General features: G+C 40.1%; 1 protein-coding gene across 3 annotated transcripts in view; it reads left to right on the top strand.

The window, feature by feature from the left end:
- The first annotated feature begins 1,622 nt into the window (after positions 1–1,622).
- STYK1 (serine/threonine/tyrosine kinase 1) overlaps positions 1,623–19,922 on the top strand; it is a 56,640-nt gene continuing 38,340 nt past the window's right edge. The window contains exon 1 of one of the 3 annotated variants that reach the window (XM_067008729.1): positions 1,623–1,704. In XM_067008729.1, the coding sequence (XP_066864830.1) occupies positions 1,698–1,704 (7 nt within the window). In that variant the 5' untranslated portion in view covers positions 1,623–1,697. Of the gene's footprint in view, positions 1,705–1,739; positions 1,925–19,922 lie in introns of those variants that run through there. The other 2 variants (XM_059082640.2, XM_067008731.1) reach the window with 2 other exon arrangements.

The raw sequence follows: 19,922 nt of genomic DNA, 5'->3' as shown, positions 1-19,922 counted from the left end.
AGCAGTATGTTGGATGCTGCAGGAATTACAAAAATGAGTAAGCCATAGTCTCTGCCTTCAAGGAGATCAGGGTTCTTGGGGAAGTAGAGTAGGAGATTACATAATATAAAGCTCAGATCAGTTCATGTGTCTTGTATTCATCAATTATGAATAAAGGATGGGAAGAAAATTTGACTGATGAGACTTCTTCCATTCTTTTTTTTAAATTGAGGTAAAATTCCCGTAACAGAATTAACCATCAACCATTCTTAAATGTACAATTCAGTGGCATTCAGTACAGTTCATCCTATTTTAAAAGAGATCTGGGCTTCCCTGGTGGCGCAGTGGTTGAGGGTCTGCCTGCTGATGCAGGAGACACGGGTTCGTGCCCCGGTCCGGGAGGATCCCACGGGCCGCGGAGCGACTGGGCCCGTGAGCCATGGCCGCTGGGCCTGCGCGTCCGGAGCCTGTGCTCCGCGGCGGGAGAGGCCACAACAGTGAGAGGCCCGCATACCGCAAAAAAAAAAAAAAAAAAAAAAAAAAGAGATCTGAAGGAAATAAAACTGTGAATAGCAAAGGCTAGAGAACTGAAGTACCTCAGTCTCTAAATGTGCCACATCACATGCACCCAAATTCTTTCTGTTCTAATGATGCCCAATTTCTGCTTAGTTTGTTCATAACGCTGAGCAAACTGGTCATCTATTCAATCTATGACCTATATTTCTTGAATAGAACGTGTATTAAGTGTTAATATCTAATTTGGAATTCTCCCAGCTGTGTATTTTCTTCAGTGTCTCCTATGATTATAAAATCCACGTGAGGGGACTTCCCTGGTGGCGCAGTGGTTAAGAATCCTCCTGCCAATGCAGGGGACACGGGTTCAAGACCTGGAAAGATCCCACATGCCGCAGAGTAACGAAGCCCATGGGCCACAACTACTGAGCCCGCATTCCACAAATTATACTGGAGCCCGTGTGCCTAGAGCCCGTGCTCCGCAACAAGAGAGGCCACCACAATGAGAAGCCCGCGCACGGAAATTAAGAAGAGCCCCAGCTCGCTGCAACTAGAGAAAGCCCAGGCACAGCAACAAAGACCCAACGCAGCCATAAATAGATAGATAGATAAATAAATTTTTTTAAAAAGTTAACATAGGGCTTCCCTGGTGGCGCAGTGGTTGAGAGTCCGCCTGCCGATGCAGGGGAGGCGGGTTCGTGCCCCGGTCCGGGAAGATCCCACATGCCGCGGAGCGGCTGGGCCCGTGAGCCGTGGCCGCTGCGCCTGCGCGTCCGGAGCCTGTGCTCCGCAACGGGAGAGGCCACGGCAGTGAGAGGCCCGCGTATCGCAAAAAAAAAAAAAAAAAAAAAAAAGCATTTGTGAATGATTGATTACCTACTCCTGGGATTTTTATTTTCACGTGTCCCATATCTATTGCCTCATGTCATAGCAGTGCTCAATATAATCTGGTGCACCCGGTAAAGACTTGGGGTTGCGATTGTCCCTGGAGCTAAAGTCAAATCCTGACCATTCTGAGCACCAATGAAGGCCTCTGTTATTGGGTCGCACAGGAGGTGGCGCTGTTGCGCTTTATCATGACTATCATTTCACCTGGACAGGCGTCTCCTTTATGCAGGTCTAGCAATCGCTAGTGAAGGAAATGAATAAGTTGATCAGCAACAAGTCCAGCTTTTACAGTTTCGGCAGAGGTTTCCTGCTGGTTCATGTGTGGTGAGTCCCGGAAACCTCAGCGCCCGCAGTCTTTCCTTAGTGGGGAACCCGCCCATACTCCATCCTTTGCTGGCAGCCACGCCCCACAGTGGGAAGGAGGGACTGAAAAGCATTTCCTTGAGGACGGCACAGCTTGCCCTACCCAAAACCGTCTTTTTTTTTTTTTTTCCTGGCTGGGCCCGTTTCATCTGAAATACGGAGTGACCGGAGGAAGGACACGGTAGTAAAAAGGATTTGGGGGTACTAAGGGTGGGAGGGGAATGGCAGTGATGCAGCTCTGGGTGGACTTTGATGTTTGGGAAGAAAAAAAGGGAGGCGGCCGAAAGTGGGATGGTTGCGAATGGTTGTTTCTATTTTAGGTGAACAGCGATCACCAGGTGAATGAATCTGTATTTCTTTGGAACAAGCATCTCGTGGGTTTTGGCTTCTGTCTTTTTTTAAGGAGAGGCTAAACTTGCCTCAGCAATTTTGGCAAGGACAGAGGAAGCCAGAAAGCGAAGTGATGAGGGTTCTCTGTGTATTACTGGAGAGGAGGCCATCAGGAGAGGGGAGATATATAGAAACAAGCATGTACAGGAATTACAGTACTTGTCATAGGACAATACAGTCGTTCAGACGTGCTGCCTTGGGCTCCCTGCTGTCAGCTTCAGTTCCTCATCTCTTATGCATAATTAAAAACGTAATTACCTCACAGGGTTGTTGTGATATTTAAATGAGATGAGATAATATCTGTAATCATGCTTAAAAATTGTGCAGTCTGATAATGCTGTTCTTCGTTTACCGAATTTCAGTTTCCTTCTTAATTTGTCTTTTTTTTCTTATGATTAATATTTTATTTTTATTTTTTTAACATCTTTATTGGAGTATAACTGTTTTACAATAGTGTGTTAGTTTTTCCTTTACAACAAAGTGTATCAGTTATACATATACATATGTTCCCATATCTCTTCCCTCTTGCGTCACCCTCTCTCCCACCCTCCCTATCCCACCCCTCTAGGTGGTCACAAAGCACCGAGCTGATCTCCCTGTGCTATGCGGCAGCTTCCCACTAGCTATCTAATTTACATTTGATAGTGTATATATGTCCCTGCCACTCTCTCACTTCGTCACAGCTTACCCTTCCCCCTCCTCATATCCTCAAGTCCATGCTCTGTGTTTTATTCCCGTCCTACCACTAATCTCTTCATGACATTTTTTTTTCTTAGTCCATATATATGTGTTAGCATATGGTATTTGTTTTTCTCCTTCTGACTTACTTCACTCTGTATGACAGACTCCAGGTCTATCCACCTCATTACAAATAACTCAGTTTCATTTCTTTTTATGGCTGAGTAATATTCCATTGTATATATGTGCCACATCTTCTTTATCCATTCATCTGTTGATGTAGACACTTAGGTTGCTTCCATGTCCTGGCTATAGTAAATAGAGCTGCAATGAACATTTTGGTACATGACTCTTTTTGAATGATGGTTTTCTCAGGGTATATGCCCAGTAGTGGGATTGCTGGGTCGTATGGTAGTTCTATTGTTAGTTTTTTAAGGAACCCCCATACTGTTCTCCATAGTGGCTGTATCAATTTACATTCCCACCAGAAGTGCAAGAGGGTTTCCTTTTCTCCACACCCTCTCCAGCATTTATTGTTTCTAGAGTTTTTGATGATGGCCAATCTGACCGGTGTGAGATGATATCTCATTGTAGTTTTGATTTGCATTTCTCTAATGATTAATGATGTTGAGCATTCTTTCATGTGTTTGTTGGCAATCTGTATATCTTCTTTGGAGAAATGTCTATTTAGTTCTTCTGCCCATTTTTGGATTGGGTTGTTTGTTTTTTTGTTATTGAGCTGCATGAGCTGCTTGTAAATTTTGGAGATTAATCCTTTTTCAGTTGCTTCATTTGCAAATATTTTCTCCCATGCTGAGGGTTGTCTTTTGATCTTGTTTATGGTATCCTTTGCTGTGCAAAAGCTCTTAAGTTTCATTAGGTCCCATTTGTTTATTTTTGTTTTTATTTCCATTTCTCTAGGAGATGGGTCAAAAAGGATTTTGCTGTGATTTATGTAATACAGTGTTCTGCCTATGTTTTCCTCTAAGAGTTTGATAGTGTCTGGCCTTACATTTAGGTGTTTAACCCATTTTGAGTTTATTTTTGTGTGTGGTGTTAGGGAGTGTTCTAATTTCATACTTTTACAGGTAGCTGTCCAGTTTTCCCAGCACCTCTTATTGAAGAGGCTGTCTTTTCTCCACTGTATATCCTTCCCTACTTTATCAAAGATAAGGTGACCATATGTGTGTGGGCTTATCTCTGGGCTTTCTATCCTGTTCCATTGATCTATATTTCTGTTTTTGTGCCAGTACCATACTGCCTTGATTACTGTAGCCTTGTAGTATAGTCTGAAGTCAGGGAGCCTGATTCCTCCAGCTCCATTTTTCGTTCTCAAGATTGCTTTGGCTATTCGGGGTCTTTTGTGTTTCCATACAAATTGTGAAATATTTTGTTCTAGTTCTATAAAAAATGCCAGTGGTAATTTGATAGGGATCGCATTGAATCTGTAGATTGTTTTGGGTAGTAGAGTCATTTTCACAATGTTGATTCTTCCAATCCAAGAACATGGTATATTTCTCCACCTATTTGTATCATCTTTAATTTCTTTCATCAGTGTCTTATAGTTTTCTGCATACAAGTCTTTTGTCTCCTTAAGTAGGTTTATTCCTAGATATTTTATTCTTTTTGTTGCAATGGTAAATGGGAGTGTTTTCTTAATTTCACTCTCAGATTTTTCATCATTAGTGTATAAGAATGCCAGAGATTTCTGTGCATTAATTTTGTATCCTGCTACTTTACCAAATTCATTGATTAGCTCTAGTAGTTTTCTGGTAGCATCCTTAGGATTCTCTATGTATAGTATCATGTCATCTGCAAACAGTGACAGCTTTACTTCTTCTTTTCCTATTTGGATTCCTTTTATTTCTTTTTTCTTCTCTGATTGCTGTGGCTAGAACTTCCAAAACTATGTTGAATAAGAGTGGTGAGAGTGGGCAACCTTGTCTTGTTCCTGATCTTAGTGGAAATGGTTTCAGTTTTTCACCATTGAGAATGATGCTGGCTGTGGGTTTGTGATATATGGCCTTTATTATATTGAGGAAAGTTCCCTCTATGCCTACTTTCTGCAGGGTTTTTATCATAAATGGGTGTTGAATTTTGTCAAAAGCTTTCTCTGCATCTATTGAGATGATCATATGTTTTTTCTCCTTCAGTTTGTTGATATGGTGTATCACGTTGATTGATTTGCGTATATTGAAGAATCCTTGCATTCCTGGAATAAACCCCACTTGATCATGGTGTATGATCCTTTTAATGTGCTGTTGGATTCTGTTTGCTAATGTTTTGTTGAGGAGTTTTGCATCTATGTTCATCAGTGATATTGGCCTGTAGTTTTCTTTCTTTGTGACGTCTTTGTCTGGTTTTGGTATCAGGGTGATGGTGGCCTCAAAGAATGAGTTTGGGAGTGTTCCTCCCTCTGCTATCTTTTGGAAGAGTTTGAGAAGGATAGGTGTTAGCTCTTCTCTAAATGTTTGATAGAATTCGCCTGTGAAGCCATCTGGTCCTGGGCTTTTGTTTGTTGGAAGATTTTTAATCACAGTTTCAATTTCAGTGCTTGTGATGGGTCTGTTCATATTTTCTATTTCTTCCTGGTTCAGTCTCGGCAGGTTGTGCATTTATAAGAATGTGTCCATTTCTTCCAAGTTGTCCATTTTATTGGCATAGAGTTGCTTGTAGTAATCTCTCATGATCCTTTGTATTTCTGCAGTGTCAGTTGTTACTTCTCCTTTTTCATTTCTAATTCTATTGATGTGAGTCTTCTCCCTTTTATTCTTGATGAGTCTGGCTAATGGTTTATCAATTTTATTTATCTTCTCAAAGAACCAGCTTTTAGTTTTATTGATCTTTTCTATTGTTTCCTTCATATCTTTTTCATTTATTTCTGATCTGATCTTTATGATTTCTTTCCTTCTGCTAAATTTGGGGGTTTTTTGTTCTTCTTTCTCTAATTGCTTTAAGTGCAAAGTTAGGTTGTTTATTTGAGATGTTTCCTGTTTCTTAAGGTATGATTGTATTGCTATAAACTTCCCTCTTAGAACTGCTTTTGCTGTATCCCATAGGTTTTGGGTCATCGTGTCTCCATTGTCATTTGTTTCTAAGTATTTTTTGATTTCCTCTTTGATTTCTTCAGTGATCTCTTGGTTATATAATAATGTATTATTTAGCCTCCATGTGTTTGTATTTTTTTTTTTTTTTTTTTTTTTTTTTTTTTTTTTTTTTTGCGGTACGCGGGCCTCTCACTGTTGTGGCCTCTCCCGTTGCGGAGCACAGGCTCCGGACGCACAGGCTCAGCGGCCATGGCTCACGGGCTTAGTTGCTCCGCGGCATGTGGGATCTTCCCGGACCAGGGCACGAACCCGTGTCTCCTGCATCGGCAGGCGGATTCTCAACCACTGCGCCACCAGGGAAGCCCGTGTTTGTATTTTTTACAGATCTTTTCCTGTAATTGATATCTAGTCTCATAGCGTTGTGGTCGGAAAAGATACTTGATATGATTCAATTTTCTTAAATTTGCCAAGGGTAGATTTGTGACCCAATATATGATCGATCCTGGAGAATGTTCCATGAGCACTTGAGAAAAATGTGTATTCTGTTGTTTTTGGATGGAATGTCCTATAAATATCAATTAAGTCCATCTTGTGTAATGTATCATTTAAAGCTTGTGTTTCCTTATTTATTTTCATTTTGGATGATCTGTCCATTGATGAAAGTGGGGTGTTAAAGTCCCCTACTATGATTGTGTTACTGTCGATTTCCCCTTTTATGGCTGTTAGTATTTGCCTTATGTATTGAGGTGCTCCTATGTTGGGTGCATAAATATTTACAATTGTTATATCTTCTTCATGGATCGATCCCTTGATCATTATGTAGTGTCCTTCTTTGTCTCTTGTAATAGTTTTTATTTTAAAGTCTATTTTGTCTGATATGAGAATTGCTACTCCAGCTTTCTTCTGATTTCCATTTGCATGGAATATCTTTTTCCGTCCCCTTACTTTCAGTCTGTATGTGTCCCTAGGTCTGAAGTGGGTCTCTTGTAGACAGCATATATATGGGTCTTGTTTTTGTATCCATTCAGCCAGTCTGTGTCTTTTGGTGGGAGCATTTAATCCATTTACATTTAAGGTAATTATCGATATGTATGTTCCTATTACCATTTACTTAATTGTTTTGGGTTGTTCTTGTAGGTCTTTTCCTTCTCTTGTGTTTATTGCCTAGAGAAGTTCCTTTAGCATTTGTTGTAGAGCTGGTTTGGTGGTGCTGAACTCTCTCAGCTTTTGCTTGTCTGTAAAGGTTTTAATTTCTTCATCAAATCTGAATGAGATCCTTGCTAGGTAGAGTAATCTTGGTTGTAGGTTTTTTTCCTTCATCACTTTAAATATGTCCTGCCACTCCCTTCTGGCTTGTAGAGTTTCTGCTGAAAGATCAGATGTTAAACTTATGGGGATTCCCTTGTGTGTTATTTGTTGTTTTTCCCTTGCTGCTTTTAATATGTTTTCTTTGTATTTAATTTTTGACAGTTTGATTATTATGTGTCTTGGCGTGTTTATCCTTGGGTGTATCCTGTATGGGACTCTCTGTGCTTCCTGGACTTGATTGACTATTTCCTTTCCTATATTAGGGAAGTTTTCCACTATAATCTCTTCAAATATTTTCTCAGTCCCTTTCTTTTTCTCTTCTTCTTCTAGGACCCCTATAATTCGAATGTTGGTGCATTTAATGTTGTCCCAGAGGTCTCTGAGACTGTCCTCAGTTCTTTTCATTCTTTTTTGTTTCTTCTGCTTGCAGTAGTTATTTCCACTATTTTATCTTCCAGGTCACTTATCCGTCCTTCTGCCTCAGTTATTCTGCTATTGATCCCATCTAGAGTATTTTTCATTTCATTTATTGTGTTGCTCATCGTTGCTTGCTTCCTCTTTATTTCTTCTAGGTCCTTGTTAACTGTTTCTTGCAATTTGTCTATTCTATTTCCAAGATTTTGAATCATCTTTACTATCATTATTCTGAATTCTTTTTCAGGTAGATTGCCTATTTCCTCTTCATTTCTTAGGTCTGGTGTGTTTTTATCTTGCTCCTTCATCTGCTGTGTGTTTTTCTGTCTTCTCATTTCGCTTATCTTACTGTGTTTGGGTCTCCTTTTTGCAGGCTGCAGGTTCGTAGTTCCTGTTGTTTTTGGTGGCTGTCCCCAGTGGCTAAGGTTGGTTCAGTGGGTTGAGTAGGTTTCCTGGTTGGGGGGACTAGTGCCTCTGTTCTGGTGGATGAGGCTGGATCTTGTTTTTCTGGTGGGCAGGTCCACGTCTGGTGGTGTGTTTGGGGATGTTGGTAGCCTTATTATGATTTTAGGCAGCCTCTCTGCTAATGGATGGGGCTGTAGACCTGTCTTGCTCTTTGTTGGGGATAGGGTGTCCAGCACTGTTTGTTGCTGGTCCTTGAGTGAAGCTGGGTCTTGGTGTTGAGATGGAGATCTCTGGGAGATTTTCACCGTTTGATATTGCGTGGAGCTGGGAGGTCTCTTGTGGACCAGTGTCCTGAGGTTGGTTCTCCCACCTCAGAGACACAGCCCTGGTGCCTGGCTGGAGCGCCAAGAGCCTTTAATCCACATGGCTCAAAATAAAAGGGAGAAAAAATAGAAAGGAAAGAAAAGGAAGGAAGGAAGGAGGGAAGAAAGGAAGGAAGAAATGAAGGAAGGAAGAAAGCAAGAAAGGAAGGAAGAAAGGAGGAGAGGAAGGAAGGGAGGAAGGAAGAGAGGAAGGAAGGGAGGAAGGAAGAGAGGAAGGAAGGGAGGAAAGAAGAGAGGGAGGAAGGAAGAAAGGAGGGAAGGAGGGAAGAAAGGAAGGAAGAAAGAAAGGGAGAAGACAAAATAAAGTAGGATAAAGTATAGTTATTAAAATAAAAAATAATTATTAAGAAGAAAAATTTCTATTAAAAAAAAACAAAAACGGGTCAGTCTAACCCTAGGACAAATGGTGAAAGCAAAGCTATAAAGACAAAATCTCACACAGCAGCACACACATACACACTCACAAAAAGAACAAAGGGGAAAATAATAGTATATCTTGCTCCCAAGGTCCACCTCCTCAACTTGGAATGATTCGTTGGCTATTCAGGTTTTCCACAGATGCAGGGCACTTCAAATTGATTGTGGAGCTTTAATCCACCGCTTCTGAGGCTCTTGGGAGAGACCTCCCCCTCTCCTCTTTGTTCACACAGCTCCTGGGGTTCAGCTTTGGACTTGGCCCTGCCTCTGCGTGTAGGTCGTCCGAGGGCGTCTGCCCTTCGATCAGACAGGACGGGGTTAAAGGAGCAGCTGATTCGGGGGCTCTGGCACAGGCCGGGGGGAGGGAGGGGCACGGATGCGGGGCGAGCCTGCGACGTCAGAGGACGGCGTGACGCTGCACCGGCCCGTGGCACGCCGCGCGTTCTCCTGGGGAACCTGTCCCTGGATCCCGGGACCCCGGCAGTGGCGGGCTGCACGGGCTCCTGGAAGGGGCGGCATGGAGAGTGACCTGTGCTCGCACGCAGGCCTCTTGGTGGCGGCAGCAGCAACCTTAGCGTCCCACGCCCGTCTTTACTGTCCATGCTGACAGCCGTGGCTCCGCGCCCGTCTCTGGGGCTCCTTTACGCGGTGCTCTTAATCCCCTCTCGTCGCGCGCAGGAGGCAAAGAGGGAAGAAAAGGTCTCTTGCCTCTTCGGCAGCTCCGGACTTCAACCGGACTCCCTCCCGGCCAGCCGTGGCGCACTAGCCCCTTCAGGCTGTGTTCACGCCGCCAACCCCAGTCCTCTCTCCGGGATCCGACTGAAGCCCGAGCCTCAGCTCCCAGCCCCGCCCGCCCCGCAGGTGAGCAGACGAGCCTCTCGGGCTGGTGAGTGCCGGTCGGCACCGATCCTCTGCGGGAATCTCTCCGCTTTGCCCTCCGCACCCTGTTACTGCGCTCTCCTCCGCGGCTCCGGAGCTTCCCCCTCCGCCACCCGCAGTCTCCGCCCGCGAAGGGGCTTCTAGTGTGTGGGAATCTTTCCTCCTTCACGGCTCCGTCCCACTGGCGCTAGGCCCCGTCCCTATTCCTTGTCTCTGTTTATGCTTTTTTCTTTTGCCCTACCCAGGTACGTGGGGAGTTTCTTGCCTTCTGGGAGGTCTGAGGTCTTCTGCCAGCGTTCAGTGGGTGTTCTATAGGAGAAGTTCCACGTGTAGGTGTATTTCTGATGTCTCTGTGAGGAGGAAGGTGATCCCCGTGTCTTACTCTTCCGCCATCTTGAAGCTCCTCTCTTTTTTCTTTTTTCTTGAAGTATAGTTGATTTACAATATTATTAGTTTCAGGTGTACAGCATAGTGATTCAGTATTTTTATAGATTTTACTCTGTTAAAAGTTATTACAGGATAATGGCTATTATTCCCTGTGCTGTGCAATATATCCTTGTTGCTTGTGTATTTTATGCGAAGTAGTTTGTATCTCTTAATCCCCTACCCCTATCTTGCTCCTTCCCCCTTCCCTCTCCCCACTGGTAACTACTAATTTGTTTTCTATATCTGTGGGTCTGTTCTGTTTTGCTATATACATTCATTTGTTTTATTTTTTATATTCCACAAGTAAGTATGAATACAGTATTTGTCTTTCTCTGTCTGACTTATTTTACTATGCATGCTGTTCTCCAGGTCCATCCATGTTGCTGCAAATGGCAGAATTTCATTCTTTTTTATGACTGAGTAATATTTCATTATATATACATATATAATGTATATATGTCTTTTTTAATCCATTTGTCTGTTGACGGCCACTTGGGTTGCTTCCATATTTTGGCTATTATAAATAATGCTGTTTTGAACATTGGTGTGCATGTATCTTTTCAAATAAGTGTTTTCATGTTTCCGGATATACACCCAGGAGTGGATTTGCTGGGTCATATGGTAATCCTATGTTTAATTTTTTGAGGAACATCCATACTGTTTTCCATAGCAACTGCACAATTTACATTCCCACCATTAGTGTACAAGAGTTCCCTTATCTCTACATCCCTTCCAACATTTGTTATTTAAAGCTATTCTGACAGGTGTGAGATGGTATCTCCTTGTGGTTTTGATTTGCATTTCCTTGCTGATTAGTGATGTTGAGCATCTTTTCATTTGCATGTTAACTATCTGTATGTCTTCTTTGGAAAAATGTCTATTCAGGTCTTCTGACCATTTTTTTGATTGGGTTGTTTGGTTTTTTTTAATATTGAATTGGATGAGCTGTTTGTGTATTTTGTACATTAAGCCCTTGTTGGTTGTGTCATTTGCAAACACTTTCTCCCTTTCCATAGGTTGTCTTTTTGTTTTGTTGGTGGTTTCCTTTGCTGTGCAAAAGCATTTAAGTTTAATTAGGTCCCATTTGGTTACTTTTGCTTTTATTTCTTTTGCCTTAGGGGACTGATCCAAGAAAATATTGCTATGATTTATGTCAGAGAGTGTTCTGCCTGTGTTTTATTTTAGGAATTATATGGTTTTAGGTGTTACATTTAGATCCTTTAACCATTTTGAGTTTATTCTTGTATATGGTGTAAAGAAATGTTCTAATCTCATTGTTTTATGTAGCTGTCCAGTTTTCCCAGCACCACTTGTTGAAGAGACTGTCTTTTCTCTGTTGCATATTCTCACTTCCTTTGTTGTAGATTAATGGACCATAAGTGCGTGGGTTTATTTCTGCTTTCTATTCTGTTCTATTGATCTATGTGTATGTTTTTGTGCCAGTACTGTGCTATTTTGATTACTGTAGCTTTGTAGTCTAGTGTGAAGTCAGGGAGAGTGATTCCTCTAGCTCTGCTCTTCTTTCTCAAGATTTGGTTATTTGGAGTCTTTTGTGTTTCCATACAACTTTCTTAAGTATTTGTTCTAGTTCTGTTCTAGTTCTGTGATATTTTAATAGAGATTGCATTGAATCTGTAGATTGCCTTGGGTAGCATGGTGATTTTAACAGTATTAATTCTTCCAATCCAGGAACAGGATATATCTTTCTATCTGTTTGTGTCATCTTTAATTTCTTTCATCAGTGTCTTATAGTTTTCAGAGTACAGTTCTTCTGCCTCCTTAGGTAGGTTTATTCCTAGGTATTTTATTCTTTTTGAAGTGATTATAAATGAGTTTTGATCCCCTTCCCTCTGTCTTCTCCTTCGATAACCCCTTTAATGCAAATATTGCTGCACTTAATGTTATCCCAGAGATCTCTTAGATTGATTTCATTTATTAAAATTTGCTTTTCTTTTTGCTGTTATGATTGGGTGATTTCCATTATTCTATCTCCCAGATCGCATATGTGTTCTGTATCACTTAGCCTGCTATTCATTCTTTCTAGTGTGTTTTTTATTTGTTATTGAGCTCGTCATTTTTTATTGAGTTTTTAAAAATATATTCTAGTTCTTTGTTAAAATTCCCACAGTGTTCATCTATTCTTTTCCTTAATTTAGTTAACATTCTTATTACTAATGCTTTGAATTCTTTACCTGGTAATTGTTTATTTCTGTTTGTTATTTATTTTTTCAGGTTTTTTTTTTGTTGTTGTTGTTGTTTTTTTGGCTTAACTTTCTCTGACTATATTGACTCTATGAACAGTTTACCTCTTGCAGTCTTGAAGGGGTGTTCTTGTGTGGGAACATCCATATACACACTATGTGTGCCCAGTGTCTTTGGTGGGAGAGCTGGATTTACTGTGTATGCAATCATGTCTTTCCTCAGGGTGTGCTGGCAGCTATCATATTGGTAGGAGGTGGCTCTGGACATAGAGGGTCTGGAGCTGGAGCTGGTGTGAGACGGGACTTCCCCTCTTCTCGGTGGCCATAGCTGCCCTATTGGGGGTGGGGTATGACCCCAAGTTGCTGGAGCAGAAGCCCTGAGGGTTGGGCCAAGCTGGCTCTGTTTCCTTTAAGTGTGTGTTTTCCCCTCCCTCTGTTCTGGGACCCTTGTCTGAATTGTCTCTGATGTGCTGCATGTGCAGATGCCTGCAGTTGTTTCCCTTGCTCTGCTCAGAAGTAGCCTTGGGTCCAAGTCCCTTTTGCCCCTCATAGCTGATCACTGCCCCACCCAGGTCACCTCTGCATTGCACAGCTGAGCTTTCTTCCTGGCCGTGGCCACCCCAGATTCAGTGTCACACTAAGATCCAGAGTAAGTGGGTCTGGAGAGTTCTCTCTGCTTGGACTGGGGCACGTGCCAAGGCTGTCTCGGGAAACCTGGCAGCCACTGGAGTGGTCCTCACTCCGTCCTCTCCACTTTGCCTCGGGGGCAAGCCAGCGAGTGTGCGCTGCTCGTGAGTGAGTCCAGGCTCCCCACAGCTCTCCTGTTAGCCCCAGTGGTCTTCCCACAAGCCAAGGGAGCTCTTCTCCCCTGTGTAGGACCCCAGAACTGGGATGCCCAATATGTGGCTTGAACTGCTCACACCCCAGCATGGGTCTTCACCTGTGTAAGCTTCCTTTTCCCCTGAGCCACCTTCCAGGGGCACAGGTCCTAACCTGATCACTTCTCTTCCTTTCTTATCCAGTTATGTGTGGATCTTTCTTATAGCCTTGGTTGTACAGGAGTCTTTCTGCTAGTCTCTAGTTAGTTTTCAGTGAGAATTGTTCCATATCCATATGTAGATGTAGTTTTGATGTGTTCGTCGGGGGGAGGTGAGCTCCACCTCCTCCTACTCCACCATCTTGATTGATCCCATCTCTGTCTTCTCTTTTTCTTAATTTGTTTTTCCTTTCTATCAATCCCTCAAACCTCATTCCCATGTTGTCTCCTATCTTTCCCTGTTATTTCTATGATTGTGGACTCCTTCTGATATGAATCCTCTCCCCATCTGAGTTGTTCTACATTTCAGACCAAGCTTTCTTCCCACTACTTACTAGCAGCCATCGGTAGTTATGGTGATAAAGACATTAAGCTACTGTATTATGTAACACACCCACACTGAAAGGCACACGAAAAAGCCCTGTTACCAAGTGCTAGGGATACAACCAGGAAGAAAATAGCCAAAGTCCCCAAATTCTTGTTCTTGTGAAGGCTTTCATGCTTTCTCTTCTAACTCCCCACCAGGCTACTGCTCTGTGTCTACATCTCGGCTGTGCTAATAAAAGGACGTAAAGAAACTGAGTATGCCCTCAAGGAAATTACTATCTGGTTAGAAAGAAACATAATCATAGGCAAACTGATTAAGTACTGAATAAGTAGGTTGGGTATTCAGTGCTCTATATTAGCATGTCATTTCTTGGGTACAGTTTCTAACTGGGGAGTACAAGTAGAAGGGAATAAATGTACCCAAAGAAAAAGGAGATATTATATAGATAGTGTAAAGTGGAAAGAGTCCTGTCCTGAGTCCAAGGATGTGAAATCTGTTTTAAGCTCTGGTACTCTTTTTGTGAGCAAAGAACAAGGTACTCACCTCAGTGTGCTTAGTTGTTTTATTATTATTATTATTATTTTTTTCTGTCTTAGAAAACAAAGGGTTGAGGTAGACTGGCAAATCTTGGGAATTCTTCCAGATTAAAAAACTGAGTCTTTTATTTTGGAATTTCTCATAATTTCTCTGAGTTTCCTAACCAGAATGATCATGAGGAGATAGGTTAGAATTTATCTGAGGAGACAGTCAACTCTGGATAAGGAAAGGAAAATGGCGATGAAGTGAAAGGGTTCCTGTCCATGCCTTGGCTTCAACCTCACTTCCTAAAGTTAGTCTTACCCCCCTCAGCTCAGGTGGTCTTCTCCACAACTTTCCCCTGCCTACAACACTAGCTGAATTGGGTGGTGTAGACTCCAGCTACATAACGCTGTGAAGGCCCCTCCTAAGCGAGAGATTTCAGGGAAGAGAAGGATTTCCTGATGCTCATGCTTTCTTTAACCCTCATCAGTCTAGGTTCTATCTCAGCTTTTAAGCATTGTCTGCCCCTGCACTTACTCTGCTTTCTTACTTATAATAATAATCGTTCTTGGCCTTGATGTAGCCAATTGCCAGTACAGCCGATTCTTTTTCTTTTTAATTAAAGTGTAATTGGCGTACAACACTATGTTAGTTCTAGGTGGACAAAATAGTAATTCAATATTTCTTTACATTACAAAATGATCAACACAAGAAGTCTAGTTACCATCTGTTACCATACAAAGTTATTACAATGTTATTGACTACCTTCCCCATGTTGTATATTTCATCCAAGTGACTCACTTATTTTGTAACTGGAAGTTTGTACCTCTTAATCTCCCTCACCTACTTCACTGGTTGTCCCTCCCTCCTCCCCTATGGCTGCCACCTGTTTGTTCTCGGTATCTATGAGTCTATTTATCTTTTGCTATGTTTGTTCATTTGCTTTGTTTTTTTTAGATCCCACATATACGTGAGATCATACGGTATTTGTCTTTCTCTGTCTGACTTATTTCACTTAGCATAATGCCCTCTAGGTCCATTAATGTCAAAAATGGCAAGATATCATTCTTTTTATGACTATGTAATATTCCATTGTATATCTATCTATCTATCTCACATATTCTTTATCCGTTCATCTATTGATGGACAGTTAGGTTACTTCCATACATTTGCTCTTATGAATAATGCTGCAGTGAATACTGGGATGCATATATCTTTTAAAAAATATTTTTTATTGGAGTATAATTGATCTACAATGTTGTGTAAGTTTCTGCTATACAACAAAGTGAATCAGTTATACATATACATATATACATCCTTTTTTAGATTCCTTTCCCACATAGGTCATTACAGAGTACTGAGTAGAGTTCAGTAGGTCTCTATTAGTTATCTATTTTATATATGGTTTTGTGTATATGTCAGTCCCAATCTCCCAATTTATCCTTCCTCCCCTTTCCCCCTTGGTAACCATAAGTTTGTTTTCTACATCTGTGACTCTATTTCTGTTTTGTAAATAAGTTCATTTGTACCATTTTTTTAGATTCCACATATAAGCGATATCATATATTTGTCTTTCTCTGTCTGACTTATTTCACTCAGTATTCATATCACCTCTTTTTACATGCATTACCCTTTGTCTCCCTGAAGATGATTAGTAGTGATATATGAGAGGAGAAAAAATATGACCAATGAATGATAGGGCAGTGAGCATATATCTTTTTGAATTAGTATTTTTTTCTTCAGAAAAATACCCTGAAGAGGAATTGCTGGCTCATATGGTAGTTCTGTTTTAATTTTTTGAGGAACCTCCATACTTTTCTCCATAACGGCTGTACCAATTCACATTCTCATCAACAGTATATTAGGGTTCCCTTTTCTCCACATCTGTGCCAACACTTGTTTATTTGTTGTTATTTTGAGAATAACCGTTCTGATAGGAGTGAGTTGATATCTCACTGTGGTTTTGATTTACATTTCCATGATGATTAGTGAAGAGCATATTTTCATGTGTGTGTTGGCCACCTATATGTCTTCTTTGGAAAAATTCTATTCAGGTTCTCTGCCCATTTATTAATTTTTTTTTGATGAGTGTATGTTTTTTGTATATTTTGGATATTAAGCCCTTATCAGATATATCATTTGCAAATATCTTCTTCAATTTAGTAGGTGGCGTTTTCATTTTGTTAAGAGCTTCCTTCACTGCGCAAAAATGTTTTAGTTTGATGTAGCCCCATTTGTTTTGTTTTCTTTTTTGCTTTTGTTCCCCTTGCCTGAGGAGACATATTCAAAAAATATTTCTATGTCAAAATGTATATATTACCTATGTTTTATTCTAGGAATTTATGGTTTCAGTTCTTACAGTTAAATCTTTAATCCAGTTTGAATTTATTTTTGTATATGGTGTAAGAAAGGAGTCCAGTTTGATTCTTTTGCATAGTGCTGTCCAGTTTTCTCAACAACATTTATTGAAAAGGCAGTCTTTTCCCCATTGTATATTTTTTCCTCCTTTATCATGGATTAATTGACTGTATAAGCATGGGTTCATTTCTGGGCTCTCTATTCTGTTCCAGTGACCTATTGTATTTGTTTTTGTGCCAGTACCATACTGTTTTGATTACTGTAGCTTTACAGTATAGATGGAAATCAGGGAGTGTGATACTTCCACCTTTGTTCTTTCTCAAGATAGTTTTGACTATTTGAGGTCTTTTGTGCTTCCATACAAATTTAGAATTATTTGTTCTTGTTCTGTGAAAAATACTATTGGTATTTTGATAGGGATTACATTGAATCTGTAGATTGCCTTGGAGAGTATGTTCGTTTTAATAGTGTTAATTCTTCCAATCCATGAACATTGTATATATTTTCATCTGTTTATTTCCTTTTCAGTTTCTTTCATCAGTGACTTATAGTTTTCTGAGTATAGATCTTTTACCTCCTTGGCCAGATTTATTCTGAGATGTTGTATTCTGTTGATGCAATTGTAAATAGGATTGTTTTCTTAATTTATTTTTCTGATAGTTCATTGTTAGTGTATAGAAACAGAACTTCTTTCTTTTTTTTTTTTTTTTTTTTTTTTTTTTTTTTTTTTTTTTTTTTTTTTTTTTTTGCGGTATGCGGGCCTCTCACTGCTGTGGTCTCTCCCGTTGCGGAGCACAGGCTCCGGACGCGCAGGCTCAGCGGCCATGGCTCACGGGCCGAGCCGCTCTGCGGCATGTGGGATCTTCCCTGATTGGGGCACGAACCCGTGTCCCCCGCATCGGCAGGCGGACTCTCAACCACTGCGCCACCAGGGAAGCCCAGAACTTATTTCTATATTTTAATTTTGTATCCTAAACTTTACTTGTTAGTTCTGATAGTTTTTGTGGTGGTATCTTTAGGATTTTCTGTATAATATTATGTCATCTGCAAACAGAGTTTTACTTCTTCCTTTTAAATTTGGATTCCTTTTTTTCTTTTTCTTGCTTGATTGCCATGGCCAGGAAATCCAATACTATGTTGAATAAAAATGGTGAGGTTGGGCATTCTTGTCTTGTTCCTGATCTTAGAGGAAATGCTTTCAGCTTTTCACTTTTGAGTAAGATGTTAGCTGTGGACTTACATATATGGCCTTTATTATGTTGAGGTATGGTCCCTCTATATATATTTTGTTGAGAGTTTTTGTCATAAGTGGATATTGAGTTTTGTTGAAAGATTTTTCTGCATCTATTGAGATGATCATAAAATTTTTATCCTTCAATCTGTTAATGTGGTGTATCACATTGACTGTATTTGAGGATATTGAACCATCCTTGTATCCTTGGGATAAATCCCACTTGTTCATGGTATATGATCCTTTTAATGTATTGTTGAATTTGGTTTGCTAATATTTTGTTGAGGATTTTTGCATCTATGTTCATTAGTGATATTGGCCTCTGGTTTTCTTTTTTTGTGATGGCTTTGCTTGGTTTTGATATTAGGGTAATGCCTGCTTTGTAGAATGGGTTTGGAAACATTCCTTTATCTTCAATTTTTTGGAATAGTTTGGTAAGGACAGCATTAATTCTTCTTTAAATGTTTGGTAGAATTCACCTGTAAATCTGTCTGGTCCTAGACTTTCATTTGTTGGGAGTGTTTTTGATTACTGATTCAATTTCATTACTGGTAATTGGTCTGCTCATATTTTCTAATTCTTCCTGATTCATTCTTGGGACTCTATATGTTTTTAGAAATTTATTCATTTCTTCTAGATTTTACATTTCATTGGTGTATAATTGTTCATAGTAGTCTCTTATGACCCTTTGTATCTCTGTGCTTTGGGTTGTAACTTCTCCCCTTTCATTTTTTATTTTATTTATTTTGGCCCTCTCTTTTTTTCTTGATGAGTCTGGGTGAAGGTTTATGAATTTTGTCTATTTTTTTTCAAAGAACCAGCTCTTAGTTTCATTGTTCTTTTCTCTTTTTGTCTCTGTTTTCTTTCTTTCTTTTTTTGCCATGCTATGCAGCATGTGGGATCTTAGTTCTCTGACCAGGGATCAAACCCACACCCTCTTCAGTGGAAGAGTGGAGTCTTAACCACCAGACCACAAGGGAAGTCCCACTTTATCTCTTTTTTGATCTTTATAATTTTTTCCTTCTACTAACTGGGTTTTTGTTTGTTCTTTCTTTTCTAGTTCCATTAGTTGCAAGGTTAGGATGTTTATTTGAGATTTTTCTTGTTTCCTGAGGTAGGCTTATATTGCTATAAACTTCTCTCATAGAACTATTTTTTCTGTGTCCCATTGATTTTGGATCATTGTGTTTCCATTTTAATTTATTCTCAGGTATTTTTTGATTTCCTCTTTGATTTCTTCAGTGACCCATTGGTTGTTTAATAGCATGTTTTGTAGCCTCCATGTGTTGTGGTTTGTGCAGGTTTTTTTTTCTTGTAGTTGACTTCTAGTCTCATACTGTTGTAGTTGGAAAAAATGCTTGATATGATTCAATCTTCAAAAATTTATTGAGACCTGTTTTTTATCCTGCCATGTGATCTATCCTGGAGAATGTTCCATGTGCACTTGAAAAGAATGTATATTCTGCTGCTTTTGAATGGAAAGTTCTGTATATATAAAGTCTATCTGATCCAATCTATCATTTAAGCCAGTGTTTCCTTATTGATTTTCTGTCTGGATGATCTGTCCATTGATGTAAGCAGGGTGTTAAATCTCCCCTACTATTATTGTGTTATTGTCAATTTCTCCCTTTATGTTTGTTAATATTTGCTTTGTGCATTTAGGTGCTCCTATGTTAGGTGCATCTATATAACATATAACAACTGTTATATGTTCTTGTTGGATTGATCTCTTGATCATTATGTAATTTCCTTCTTTGTATCTTGTTACAGTCTTTGTTTTAAAGTCTATTTTGTCTGATATAAGTATTGCTACCCCAGCTTTCTTTTGGTTTCAATTTTCATGGAATTCCTTTTTCCATCCCCTTGCTTTCAGTCTGTATGTGTCTCTAGATCTGAAGTGAGTCTCTTGTAGACAGAATATATATTGGTCTTGTTTTTTTTTTTAATCCATTCAGCCACTCGTTGTCTTTTGATTGGAGCATGTAGTCCATTTACATTTAAAGTAATTATCGATAGGTATGTACTTTTTGCCATTTTGTTAATTGTTTTTGGATTGTTTTTGTCCTTTTTTGTTCCCGTCTTCATTTGCTCTCTTCCCTTGTGATTTGATGACTATCTTTAGTGCTGTATTTGTATTTCTTTCTTGTGTGTGTGTGTGT

This window comes from Kogia breviceps, chromosome 12 (genome assembly GCF_026419965.1).
Source record: "Kogia breviceps isolate mKogBre1 chromosome 12, mKogBre1 haplotype 1, whole genome shotgun sequence".
Classification (NCBI taxonomy): domain Eukaryota; kingdom Metazoa; phylum Chordata; class Mammalia; order Artiodactyla; family Physeteridae; genus Kogia; species Kogia breviceps.
The sequence above is the reverse complement of the archived record's forward strand: the minus strand, read 5'-3'. Positions and strand labels throughout refer to the sequence as shown.